Source organism: Otolemur garnettii, unplaced genomic scaffold, assembly GCF_000181295.1.
Source record: "Otolemur garnettii isolate 467f Iridium unplaced genomic scaffold, OtoGar3 scaffold00017, whole genome shotgun sequence".
NCBI classification, from domain to species: Eukaryota; Metazoa; Chordata; class Mammalia; order Primates; family Galagidae; genus Otolemur; species Otolemur garnettii.
In genome coordinates, this window is record NW_003852412.1 from 1,176,922 (window position 1) to 1,191,804 (window position 14,883).

Sequence of the window (14,883 nt, forward strand, 5' to 3'; positions counted from 1 at the left end):
TGTGTTTGTTAGTGGATGTGTTTAATTCCTACCTTTTCAGTGAGTGGAGGATCTTAGCTTTATGTATAGGAGTACTAGTTCCTTCTTCATAAAATTGTTAAAACCTATATTCCAGGGTTACTAAGACCAATAACTCAGAGTGTTCTAATAACAGTTCCAATGCTTGCTCTGGTTTTCAGTCCCCTCCTCATTTTTCAAGCCTTGAATATTTCCCTTGATTTCTAGTAATCTAACTTACGTATTTAAAGGCACTTGAAAAAATGTACTTTATTTAAACACTTCTATGTATTTGATCATAAGAGAGTTTTCAGGTTATCTAGTATCCTTACTGGAAATGGAAATCTAATTTATTTTTCATATTGAATTAATATCATTTGTAGAGTTGGATTGTGAAATAGACATATGGCTAAAGACCGAATTTCTGCCACAGCAGATTTACTCTACTTCTGTGAAATATTTACTAAGCCAAGTTCTTGTTATGAAATAACGTGTTTGATTCTGAAATCTTTATGTGGTTTTTAAATAGAATAGCAATATCACCTCCTATTATTGTGGACATTTTATGATTTTGCATAGGGTTCACTATTGGTTTGCCTGTTTTGAAAAAAAAATAATAACATTTTCTAAGATTTGAAAAAGATCTTACAAAGATTAATGGCAATTTATATTAGATTTCTAATCTTTTTATTTAAAAATGCATCTGAACTTTCGTATGAAAGGAGTAAAAGTCCAAAAGCAAATGCAAGTGCACTTAGATTCTGTCTTGTCTTCTTTCTAAATTTCAATATACTTAAGATTGGGGATTTAGTCTTTCTATTGCCAAGTATTGGTCTAGCTGATTATAAACAGCACATAGAATATTATCTCTCAGATTAAATTTTCTCCTCTGATAGATGCTTTTCAGGATCATTTAGACTAAAATAATAATGTAGGTTCTCTGTTAACCTCCCTCATAGAATTTGTAAATACATTTGGATTTCTTTGTTGACTTGTTTATGCCTTATCCTAGAGCTAGGTTTTGTTGAAAGAAAATAAACAATTCAGGTCCAACTGTTTAGTGACCAGAATTAGGATATGGGAATTTTTAATTTTTAGGGTTTTTTAACTACTACATTTTTCACTTTTGTGGCATATAGTGTTTAATCCAAGCAGTGCATCAACACACATACAAGCCTCATCAGTGAGCTTTTTAAGTCTATATGACCATGGAAAAGTAAAATAGAAGGATTTGCCTTTTTAATTTCTTCAGACAGATCTCATTTTATCAGTGATTGATTCTGTAAGTAGTAAGAATGGAGGTAGTTATTAATGTACATAGTTACCATTAAATTAAAAAAAAAAGAGAATGGAGCTAGTGTTGGTGGTGGAGGTAAGACCAGTGATAATAATAGAAGCAGATTTCTGTTCAGTACACATTGTAAGCCAAGCACCATGTTAAGTACAGTAAGTAATTTCCAGTGAATCTTACTTCTCTCTTATAATGCATTACAATTATTTTCATTTCAAGGTGAAGAAACTAAAGCATAGACTTGTTAACTCAGTTATTCAATGCCATACTGCTAGTAATAGGTAGAACAGAGTTTTGAACCCCGAATAGGGTTTCATTGATTTAGTGTTATGAGATATTTCCTAGATATGTATTTTTTTTCAAAATTCATGTGTAAGTTACAGTGTATTTTGATACTTTCTGAGGTATGGTAAGCCCACATCTCTATTCCAGCTGATGATGCATTTAGCCTAAAAATTGTGCCGTGCAACAATAGTTTTAATACCTATGATGGGCTTTTATTGTTGCTGCTTTATAATTTCATCAACAGTCAAGCTGTTGTTTCATTACAAACAGATTTGGTATCTTTGTGATTAAAACAGCAGACTAAAAATGATGAAGGATGTACTGTTTGGTTTGCAATCATTTCCATGTGTTATGAATTCTTATCAGATGTTGGGAAATAGCAGGCTTAAGCTAACTGCAATTGTCACATACATGGTCCAAAAAACAATAGTCTATAACACACATGTGTTTAGCCATCAACTTGTTTAACAATGTCCCTAAGCAAATTCATTTACCATGTAAGAAACTCCCATATATTCCTTTTCATTTTTGTACATTACAGTTCTCTTCAGAGGTATGTCAAGGACTTAGGTCTTGATAATCTTTATCAGTGTTTTTTTTTTTTTTTGAAAGTTAATTTTAGAGGAGGTCAGTATTTGAGTTCACTACCCTTTTATTAAAGTAATATTTCACATGCCATGAGAAAAAAAGAACAGATAAAACTCAAAATTTTCCTAAAGCACTTTTCCTGGAAACTGTAGGAAATGAGAAAAGCATCTGGGAACAAATAAAAACTCACTGAAAATTATGCAAGATACTTGCCATTGCCATTTTGAATCCTCAGTCTCAAATTCAAAAGCTGCACAATGAAACTCTGAGAAAAGAAATAGCTGAAAATGTTAATAAATGGAAAAACATACCATGCTCATGGCTGTGAAAAATCAACAATGTTAAAATGTCCATATTACCCAAAGCAATTTATAAATTTAATGCAATCCCAGTCAAAGCACCACTGTCATACTTACATCTGGAAAAAATAGTACTTCATTTTATATGGAACCAGAAAAAAACCTCAAATAGCCAAGACTTTACTCAGAAATAAAAACAGATCAGGAAGAATCACGCTACCAGACTTCAAACTATACTATAAATCTATAGTGATCAAAACAGCATGGTATTGGCACAAAAATAGAGAGGTAGATATATGGAACAGAGTTGAGAACCAAAAGATGAACCCAGACACTTATTTGATCTTTGATAAGCCCATCAAAAATATCAATGGGGGGAAAGATTCCCTATTTAACAAATGGTGCTGGGAGAATTGGCTGGTGACTTGTAGAAGACTGGAACTGGACCCATGCCTTTCACATTAACAAAAATTGATTCTCACTGGATAAAAGATTTAAACTTAAGACATGAAACTATAAAGATTCTTGGAGAGAGTGCAGGAGAAACACTTGAAGGAATTGGCCTGGGAGAATACTTTATGAGGAGGACCTCCCCCCCGCCCCCAGGGAATTGACCCAACACCAAAAATACATCACTGGGATCTGATCAAACTAAAAAGCTTTTGCACAGCCAAGAACACAGTAAGTAAAGCAAACAGACAACCCTCAGAATGGGAGAGGATATTTGCAGGTTATGCTTCTGAGAAAAGTTTGATAACCAGAATCCACAGAGAATTCAAACATAAGAAAAGAACAAGTAACCCCATTTCCTTGTGGGCAAGGGACTTGAACAGAAGTTTCTCTGAAGATGATAGGTGCACAGCCTACAGACACATGAAAAATGCTCATCATCTTTAATCATCAGAGAAATGCAAATCAAAACCACTTTGCTATATCATCTAACTCCCGTAAGAGTGGCTCACATAACAAAATTGCAAAACTACAGATGTTGGTGTGGATGTGGAAAAAAGGGAACACTTCTGTACTGCTGGTGGGAGTGCAAGCTAATACGTCCCTTTTGGAAAGAAGTATGGAGAACACTCAGGGATCTAAAAGTAGACCTGCCTTTGAGACATCTGACCTGATCTAGATCTGAGTTCTTAAAATGTGGCTACTGTGAATTAAGCTGTGTTGTAAGTTTAAAATACACACTGGATTTCAAAGACAGTGCAGTAAAAGAACATAAAATATATTAATAAGTTTAGTATTGGTTGCAGATTGAAATAATATTTTAGATATATTAAGTTAAATAAAATACGCTGTTAAAATTAATCTGTTTCCTTTTGCTTTTTTTTAATGTGGCTGCTAGGAAGCTTAAACCTGCATATGCGTTTTACCTTGTATTTCTTTTGAACATTAATCTGCATGAAGATTTGTTACAGATAGTTAGAAATGTAGGACCAAAATCAAGGCAAACATCTAAATTTCGAAATAACTTATGTAGAAGTGATAGCTGACATTGTAAGATTAGAGTAAAATGCCAGGGTACAGGGATAGAGATGAAGAAAATGGCAAGCATTATATGGGAAGAATAAGAGTAACCAGAAAAACTGGAAATTAAAGTCTCTAAAGTGGTGCTAGTCTGACTGGGGTAAAATTCCAAGAAGGAAAGAATAGCTAACATCATTGAATAATAAAGAGGCCAAAGAGGAAAGGGAAAACTGAGAAAAGGCCATTGACTTTGGTTGATACAGAAGCAGTGTCAATGAAGTATAAGAGGGAAACAGATTAAGAAGTTAGAACTTGATGAAGTAAACTATAAACTATTCTTTTAGGAATCAAGTCCATTTGTGAAGATAATAATCACTTGATTTAAGCAGAGTCTAGAGAAATTTGAGCATGTTTGTTTACTAAATGAAAGGAACAGTTAAGTAGACGTGCTTGAAATTATAAGACAGGATGATTTCTTTAGTAAAGTACTAAAGTGTTGGGTCCTAAACCCAAGTGCATACTGGAATCACCTAGGGAACTTGTTACACGGGCAAATTTCAAGATGACATTCTACATCTAAATTTATTATATAATCTAGAGGTTCGTCTCCCAGAACATGCTTTTAACAGGTTCTGCCAGGTGATTATGATGCATTCACAGGAAAATGAAGAAAATCAAGAAAATTAAAGGTACTAATAAGGACATCGGTGAAATGGATGGCACTAGAATCCACAAGAGATAGAGAGCCAATTTGTGTTAGAATGGGACTGGTGGACCATAAACTGTGGTTAAGGCAGCGGTTCTCAACCTGTGGGTCGCAACCCCTTTGTATCAGTGAAAATACATCGCGGCATTAGGAAAGTTGAGAACCACTGGGTTAAGGAGTTAGCTTTCATTATTACAAGAGTGAGCACAAATTTAGTAGGAATGAAATACTGAAAAAACCAAAAAGGTAGTGAGTTTTGATCAGAGAAGGAAGTTTCAGAATTCAGTATCTGCAGACATAAAATGTAGCTGTATGTGTCTGGTATTGAGAAAAAGAAAAAAGAGCTGAGTCATAAACATGGTAAGCCCCATTCTATGGCCTTAGTTTGATAACTCTAAAAGGGGTCCTCAAACTTTTTAAACAGGGGGCCAGTGCACTGTCCCTCAGACCATTGGAGGGCCAGACTGCGGGCCCCCGGGATGAGTCAGCTGCTAAGCAGGACAGGCAGCGGCAGCAAAAACACCCTGCGGGCTGGATAAATGTCCTAGGCGGCCACAGGTGGCCCACGGGCTGTAGTTTAAGGATGCCTGCATAGCAGTGGTGAAAAGGTATGGGATTTGGAATCAAGTGTAAACACTAAAAGTTGAATCACTGTCTAATTATCTAGACTTAAGAGTATACTGAAGCTTGGTTTGCTTATCTTTGAAGACCATTTTTGAAGCTTGGTTTGCTTATCTTTGAAGACCATTTTCAGAGGGTGGTGCCTGCTTGGGCTTGTAGTCTTCTAGTATCTGTGATTCAGTCTAGCTTTTGTTGAAAATACAGGGATGCTTGACATTCAAAAGTAATATATGTATATTTTTAACTATTACAAGGTTCATGACATAAGTAGTAATTTTTTCCAAAGCATGAGTTTGAATATCCTAGCTAGTGAATTGTAGTGAAGTTATTTACTTCTTAGTGTTCCTTTAACACATTGATTATATTAGTCAGCAGAGTACCGCAGCCTGATAGTTTTCTCAGAAGAGAAAATTATATGCTAAACTTTGGTATTAAATGAGTTAAACATTTGGGTTTAAAAAAATCAAATGCATTTTAAAAGTTTTTAGCATTGTATGTAGCATGTAATAATTGTTTAATAAATGATAATTACTGGTTCTAGTTCAGAAATTCAACAAGTTTTGAACCTAAGTTTTTTTGTGTATGTCCAGGTTTAGTGAATGGTATTGATTTAAAAAATTTGTTTTGATCTAGGATCTCCATGAATTATTAAATTAAAACTAGAATATTAAATTTGCTAGAGAATTAGGATAATATATCATTTGTCTTATGTTTGATATGCTTGTATTTTTTGTTTTTATTAAATCATAACTATATACATTAATGCATTTATAGGGTTCAGTGTACTGATTTGATGTACTGATTAATGCATCCATCACAATTATACTTTTTTCTTAATAGTTTTAATGTACCATTGCATCATGCACATTAGGTGAGGTCTCCCCAAATGCCCTCCTTCCTCTCACCTCCTCATGCTCTCTCTCCCTCATCCCTCCTGCTTTCTAGATTATAGTTATGTTTTACTATTCATATGAATGTATGGGTGATTATATATTGATTTCATAGTATTGGATACTTTTTTTTTTCCATTCTTGAGATAGTTTACTAAGAAGAATATGTTCCAGCTCCATCTAGGTAAACAAACATAAAAGATGTGAAGTCTCTATCTTTTTATGGCTGCATAGTATTCCATGGTGTACATATACACAATTTGTTAATCCATTCATGGGTCAGTGGGCACTTGGGCTATTTCCATGTCTTGGCAATTACGAATTGGGCTGCAGTAAACATTCTGGTGCAAATGTCTTTGTTATAAAATGATCTTTGATCATCTTGGGTATATATCTAGTAGAGGAATTGCAGGATTGAGTACTAGGTCTACTTTTAGTTCCTTGAATAGAAGTGTGCCCTTTGCTCTGCATCCATGCTAACATCTGTAGTTTTGGAATTTTGTTATGTGGGCTAATCTTACTGGAATTAGATGATATCTCAAAGTGGTTTTAATTTGCTTTTCTCTGATGATTAAAGATGATGAGCATTTTTTCATGTGTTTGTAGGCCATGCTCCTGTCTTCTTCAGAGAAGTCTGTTCGAGTCTCTTGCCCACATAGAAGTGGGTTTATTTGTTCTTTTCTTATTGATTAGTTTGAGTTCTCTGTGGATTCTAGTTATCAGACCTTTGTTGGAAGCATAACCTGCAAAAATCTCCTATTCTGAAGGTTGTCTGTTTGCTTTACTGATAGTGCTCTTGACTGTGCAAAAGCTTTTCAGTTTGATCAGATCCTAGTAATATATTTTTGGTGTTGATTCAATTGCCCAGGCGCGGGGGGTGGGGGGTGCTCCTCATAAAATATTCTCCCAGGTTGATTTCTTCAAGTGTTTTCCCTGTGCTCTCTTCTAGTATTTTTATAGTTTCATGTCCAGTGAAAATCAATTTTTGTTACTGGTAAAAGGTGGGCATCCAAGTTTCAGTCTTCTACAGGTCACTAGCCAGTTCATGCAGCACCATTTGTAAATAGTCTTTCCCCCACTGAATGTTTTTGATAGACTTATCAAAGATCAAATGACAATAAGTAGCTGGGTTTCTCTCTTGGTTCTCTGTTCTGTTCTGTAAATCTATCTCTCTGGTTTTGTGCCACTACCATGCTGTTTTGATCACTGTAGATTTATAGTATAGCCTGAAGTCTGGTAACATGATACCTCCTGATTTGTTTTTATTTCTGAGTAATGTATTGGCTATTTGAGGTTTTTTTTACAAAGCACTATTTTTTCAAGCTCTGTGAAGTATGACAATGGTGCTTTAATATGGATTGCATTAAATTTGTAGATTGCTTTGGGTAGTATGGACATTTTAACAATGTTGATTCTTTCCAGGCATGAGCATGGTATGTTTTTCCATTTGTTAACATCTTCAGCTATTTCTTTTCTCAGAGTTCCATAATTCTCTTCATAGAGATCTTTCATATCCTTTGTTAGGTAAATTCCCAGATATTTCATCTTCTTTGGCACTACTATAGAAGAAATAGAGTCCCTAACTATGTTTTCAGCTTGACTATTATTGGCATATATAAAAGCTACTGATTTGTAAGTATTGATTTTGTATCCTGAGACACTACTGTATTCCTTGATCTCTTCTAAGAGTTTTATAGTTGAGTCTCTGCGATTTTCCAGGTATAAAATCATATCATCAGCGAAGAGTGAGAGTTTGATCTCCTCTGACCCTATTTGGATACCCTTGATCACCTTCTTTATCCTAATTGCAATGCCTAAGACTTCCATTACAATGTTGAATAGCAGTGGAGACAATGGGCATCCTTGCCTGGTTCCCGATCTAAATGGAAATGTTTTCAATATTACTCCATTCAATATGATATTGGCTGTGGGTTTGCTGTAGATGGCCTGTATCAGTTTAAGAAATGTCCCTTCTATGCCTGTTTTCTTAAGTGTCTGATCATGAAAGGATCCTGGATATTATCAAAAGCTTTTTCTGCATCAATCTAGAGAATCATATGGTCTTTATTTTTTATTTGATTTATGTGATGTATTATATTTATAGAATTGCATATGTTGAACCAACCCTCTAACCCTGGAATAAAACCAGCTTGATCATGGTGCATAGTTTTTTTGATGTGTTGTTGAATTCTGTTTGCTAAGATCTTATTGAATATTTTTGCATCAATATTCATTAATGATATTGGCCTATAATTTTCTGTCTTTGTTGAATCTTTTCCTGGTTTGAGGATCAGGGTGATATTTGCTTCATAGAATGTGCTGGAAAGTATTCCTTCATTTTCTATGCTTTGGAAAATGTTGTATAATATAGGTACCAGTTTCTCTTTAAAGGTTTGATAGAATTCAGATGTGAAGCCTTCTGGTCACAGACTTTTCTTTTTGGGGAGATTTTGTATTGTTTATTCTGTTTCAGTGATTGATACGGGTCTATTCAAAATTTCTAATTCTTTCTGGTTGAGTCTAGGAAGGTGGTGTGCTTTCAGCTATTTGTCCATTTCCTTCAGATTTTCATGTTTCTGGGAATAGAGTTTTTTGTAGTAATCATTGAAGATGTTTTTAACTTCTGAGGTATCTGTTGTTATTTCTCTTTTATCATTTCTGATAGATGATATTAGAGATTTTACTTTTCTGTTTCTGGTTAGGTTGGCCAAAGGTTTATTGATTTTAATTAATCTTTCCAAAAAACCAAAACCAACTTTTTGTTTCGTTGATCTTCTGAATGATTGTTTTGTTTTCAATTTCATTTAATCATGCCCTAATTTTGGTTATTTCTTTTCTTCTGCTGGGTTTGGGATTGAGAGTTGTTGGCTTCCGCTCTTGCTGTTTTTTTGATGAAGGCTTCCAATGCTATAAATTTCTGTCTTAGGACTGCCTTTGCAGTATCCCACAGGTTTTGATAATTTGCATCTTCATTATCATTTTGTTCCAAAAATTTGGTCATTTTCTTCTTAATTTTGTTTTTGACCCAGCTATCATTCAGCCTAAGATTATTTAGTTTCCATGACTTTGTTTGAGTATGAAAATTCCTGTTGCTGTTGAGTTCAACTTTTATTCCATGCTGGTCTGAGAAGATACAAGGAATAATTTTTATTTTTTTTAATTTGCTGAGATTAGACTTCTGTCCTAAGATATGATCAATTTTGGAGGATGATCTGTGACCTGATGAGAAGAATGTATATTAAGTTTTATTAGAATGAAATGTTCTGTAGACGTCTGTATTTTATAGTAAGTCATTGTTGCTATCATAAAAAATTATAACTTTCAAAATTTCCCCTAAGTATGTTTCCGTACCAAAAGTATATATACATGGAAACAAAATGAATTAATTACATTATTCACTGTGTTTTTCTTAAATTTAGTGTACCTGAAAACCAACAATTGTTTTGCTAAACAACTTTGTTTTTCAGTGTATTATACACTTATATAACTATTTTTGCTTTTTAGTGAAGAGCTCAGAAAAGAAGCAAGACAATTAAAGCGGGAGCTCTTAGCAGCAAAACAAAAAAGAGTAGATAATGCAGCAAAACAAGGAGAAAACAGAAATGAAGGTAAGGGCATTTTCAGTCTTAATGTTTTTACTTGATACTCCTTCTCTTCCTTAGTGGTCCTCCTCCTTCCTCCAACCTTTTCTTTCTTTCCTTCTCTCTTCCTTCTTCTTTATTCCTTCCATCTGCCTTCCTTCCTTAGGTTGAAGAGATTTGGGGGCAGGGTTTCTCTCATGCTTTCTTTGGACAGTTAGCCAGTACAATAAATTCCTAACTGGGGTGGCGCCTGTGGCTCAGTGAGTAGGGCACCGGCCCCATATGCTAAGGGTAGCAGGTTCAAACCCAGCCCCGGCCAAACTGCAACAAAAGAAATAGTCAGGGGTTGTGGCAGGCACCTGTAGTCCCAGCTACTCGGGAGGCTGAGGCAAGAGAATCACCTAAGCCCAGGAGTTGGAGGTTGCTGTGAGCCGTAACGCTATGGCACTCTGCCGAGGGCGATAAACTAAGACTCTATCTCAAAAAATAAAATAAAAATAAATTCTCAACTAGGACATTTATTTGAGAAGTAATCTCATTGCAAACAGGATCATAACACTATTGTCCTTTACTAAGATTAAAGCAAATTCACTGAGTACTCGAAATCAAGAAAAGCTTAAGTGTTGCCATAGCATATAAATGGATTAAAAGTGCACAAGGATGGAATGTTCATTTTTTTATATTTCTTTTAAAAGAAATGTTTGGCCCCATGTTTGGGGCTTGTGTAAACTTACTCATGCATTGGTTTTTGTCATTACTCTTATGTTAAGACATAGAAAATATAAAATACTGATAAAGCTGATTGAAATAGCATGCCATTTATGCAGGTTAAATATGTTTTTTGGTTCACCATGGTTTTATTAAACTAGAGCAGCTTCATGAAAAGCTTTATTTAACGACAATCTTTAGTTTAAAACTGTTTCATGTATAAAGCATATCAATGTTTAGTTTCCAAAATAACGACTCAGAACTCTCAAATTTGTTTTCTTTTTACAATAGTAACATTGTAGCTTTAGTGAATATGATTAGAAATTTTATTCAGTTGCCTCTTTTAATTTATACTAAATTTGATTTAATGAATTTGCTTTGTACATACAGAAGGTGCCAAAAATATATGCACACATTTTAAGAGATATTATCTGTGTATTACTTTTCAAAGTTAAATAGAAGTTACCATTACTGGTTACGTGTACCTAGACATGCTACGCACGTCCATTTTACCTGTAATTTGTACATCTGGGGGGAATGATCAATTTTATTTCCAATAAGATCACTTAAAATGTGTATACATTTTTTTGGTACCCCCTAGTAAAATAGTCTTATAAACTATTCTTATGCTTTTTGGAAAACATGAAATGTTTTTATCTACTAGATTCTATAACATTCACTAGGGGTATATCAAAGAATAAGTTAGCATTTGGCCTTAAAGAATATATATTCTTAATACAGAGTAGCTGGTTAATATTTGGCCATAGCTATTATTATTTAAGTAGCACAAGTAATGCCACATAACTAAAGTACATAGTTCTCAGATTATTTGCATCATATCCCCAATGACTGTTATGGTAAAGGCAAGTAAATACTTCATAAAGAATTGAAAGTCACTGAAATAGATATTAGAATGGAAATAATTATTAAAAAATTAATTCAATCTTAACAGTGCAAATTATAAACTGAATTTAAGAGAGAAGATAAACTCATTTGTGACTAGTTCATATAGGTAAAATACATATAACCCAGAAGAGAAATAAGCTATATTGTCAATATTGAGATTTAAAAGAAGTATAGTGAGGATTCTTTTATTTTTGAGTTTATACTTAACTTTCCCAGGGGCCTTTTTTTAATAGTGAAAAGCATTTTATTTATTTTTTTGATAGAATGTGTAGATTTTATTTGTTTATTTATTTTTTGAGGTGGAATAAGACTTTATTTCAAATTAATACAAGGGTACAAATTTTTAGGTGATATTGTTTTCATTTTTTATTTTTTATTCCTTTTATTAAGTCATATGCACATAGATCATGAATACATTTATGCATATGTCAGTACAGTGTTGACTTTTTTAATACAATTTGGAGTGCTTAACATATGCTCCATAGGTGTGGTCCCACCGTTTACCCTCCCTCTATCAAACACTAAAAGCATTTTAAATACATGAAAATAATTTCAACTAAAAAGATCTTTTACTTAATTACTTTATTAATTTGAGCTAATAATTGTTGGTACCCCCATGTCTCAAGAACTGTGGTAGACTAGAGGTATGAAAGAACTATGGTGGACTGAGGGTATGACGTTATCAATAGATGTCTGGTTCTTGACTCTTGTAATTCATGATCTAGTAAGAGTGAGTGAGATGCCACAGACAGTACATAATAGTACTTTATAGGTAAGGCCTGTATTAGGCATAAACAGCACTATGTTTATTTATCTGCCTTTGAATTACAAATATTATATAATTAGGTAAAGAAAAGTTTGAGTCTAAAAGATTTATTCCTTGACATGAGAGATAAGATTCTTACAGAGTTTTAGTCTACTTACACAAAAGTTAACCACATTAAAATTTTTTTATGCTGTAATTACAAAGGGGATTATATTGATAATTATTTTTCTGTTAATTTTCCTTATCTTGTATAAGAATACTTGGATTTACCCCAAATGTAAATGGCAGTTTAAAAAATTGGCTTCCAAAAAAAAATCAGGTCATTTGATAGATACTTTTTTCTACTGGTCTCTGAATTAGCCATTGTGTTTATTTATTTTTCCTTGTTCTACTCTGAATAATTTTAGATTTACACAGAAGTTGCAAAAATAATAGAGTGCCCATATACCTTTAATGTTAAGGTCTTGTATAAGCACAGTACAATGATCAAAACTTCACAATTAATGTTGGAACAATGCTATTAACTAACTACAGACCTAATTAGAATTCACCATTTTTCCCACTAATATTCTTTTTCTGTTCTACCTACGGTTGTATTTAGGATTCCATAGTGCATTTAGAAGTCAGGTCTTGTTGGTGTACTCTGATCTGTGACAGTTCCTCGGTCTTTCCTTATCTTTATGACCTTGAAACTTTGGAGCATCCTGGTTCAGTATTTTGTAGAATGTCTCTTAATGTGAATTTGCTGTTTTCTCACGATTGGATTACAGTTGTGCAATTTTTCCTTCTCAGTTCATTATATCAGGAGTAATATGATGTCTTTTGTCTTCATTAATCGTAATAGCAAATTGATCATTTGATAAAGTGATGTCTGCTGAGTTACTATAATATAAAGTTATTCTTTTTACCTTTGAGATTTATAAGTACAGTATTTGGGGGGTGATATTTTGAAACTATAAAAATATTCTATTTTTCTTTTCAAGCTTGCCCCCACTAATTTTAGTATCCATTGGTAGTTGGTAGATCTTGCCTATTAGCAACAAGTATTTACTGTGGTGTTCTAATAAACTTTTCTATTTTCCTAATTCCTACTACTTAACTTGAAATTTGTCTGTAAGAAATAACTCTCTTCTATTATTTATTTATTTATTTCAATATGGGCTTCTGAATATTTATATTATTCTATGTGTTAATAATCCTAAACTATCATATTTTATTAAGTTTTTCCAGGTTAGGCCATTGGTAGCTCTTTCATTTTGGCTCCTATGTCCCCATCTTTGAGCACTTTCTTACTTTCTGGTACCACAGGCTAATCTTATTATTTTCCCTTCCCCAGACCTAGCATCAACCACTTTTCTATGGAGCTCTGGTTCTTCCTGTTGGAGTATAGTATTTAGAAACCAAGAGTGGGCCATTTTATTTTGATTCTTAGAATTTTAGAACGGTATTGGGAGCAACATTTTGTTAACACTGTCTTATTAGAATGTTTATCAGAATTCTTTCTTACAATCTCTTTATGATGGACATAATGGATTACCTTTTTCTTGAAATTGTATTTCCTCTAAATTTACTTTGATCAATGACAATTGACAAATATTGCTGATATGATAGAAAACTGTCAATTTGTGATTTCAGTAAACACTACATTATAATTGAAATTCACATGTTTTTATGCACTTTTTTTTAAGTCTGGAAGTACTTCTTTAGAAGTACTTCTTCCCCATGATTAAAATGATACCATGAACCATCTCTCTACATAGCATTATAGAAACAAAGGAAAATATTAGGCATCCTCAATCCCATGTCAGAATTTATCTTATCTTCCCAGGTGATAGGTATTCCAAGATTAGAACCACATGAACTCTGGGAACACATCCAGAGGTTCTCTAGGTATTTGTGTAGTGAGATCCCTACATGAGAAGTTGAAAAGTGTTATTCGACTTTAGCTTTGTAACTTCATAGGTCAATTGAGCTGAATACCCTCGTGGGTATTCATATAGTTCAAGGAAAGATTTCTTGATTGAACTATATGACTACCTATCTAGCTTTTATAACACATTTTATTTTAGTCCAAGACTAAATTATCTGAATATTCTGACAAATCTGGATGATTTGGTCTTTTGAACATTTTATGCTCTATCTATAGTTTAATTTGCCAGTAAGTGCAGAAACAGATAATTGCTATTTTAAAAAGCTTGTTGTATAGTTTAGTACTGCTAATTATTATGTAATATAAACCTATTTTCTGTATGAATTTCTGTCTGGATACATGTTCCATATCTACTAATATAGAGCAACTAAAAATGCATTAATTTTAGTATTTTTAGGAGTAATTTTGACAGTGATACTAGGTGCTTGTGATATGTAACACTAATGATAATAAGAATGCCTTAGAATATCATATCTTCTCAAAAAAGAAAGAAATGATAAGACTCTTTACTAGCAGTGAAATTATTTAAGACTTTGTGACTCAGTTTTGTTGTTATAAATCCAGGGATAAAAAGCCTGTGGGTTCTTGTAAGAAGTAAATTAAATAATGAAGAAAACTTTTAATAAGTTTGCATTACTATATAAAAATAATAATTTTAAATATATAAGAAGAGAAACATAATTATTCCTAGTTCCATTTTGTTTCCTATAAAAATCCTACAAATTGAAAATATGAATTTTAATACTGTATTAATTGCCATTAAAAAATATAATCAGTATGGCTTTATGTCACAAATGACATAAATTAAAATCTCAAACTAAAATTTCTTTTGTGTTTTCCAAAGT

General features: G+C 33.2%; 1 protein-coding gene across 1 annotated transcript in view; it reads left to right on the plus strand.

Annotated features, from left to right (window-relative positions):
- The window catches only part of CWC27 (CWC27 spliceosome associated protein homolog), a 238,280-nt gene that overhangs the window by 114,446 nt on the left and 108,951 nt on the right, over positions 1 to 14,883 (plus strand). The window contains exon 11 of the mRNA XM_003785866.2: positions 9,652 to 9,755. Within this exon, the coding sequence (XP_003785914.1) occupies positions 9,652 to 9,755 (104 nt within the window). The remainder of the gene's footprint in view (positions 1 to 9,651; positions 9,756 to 14,883) is intronic.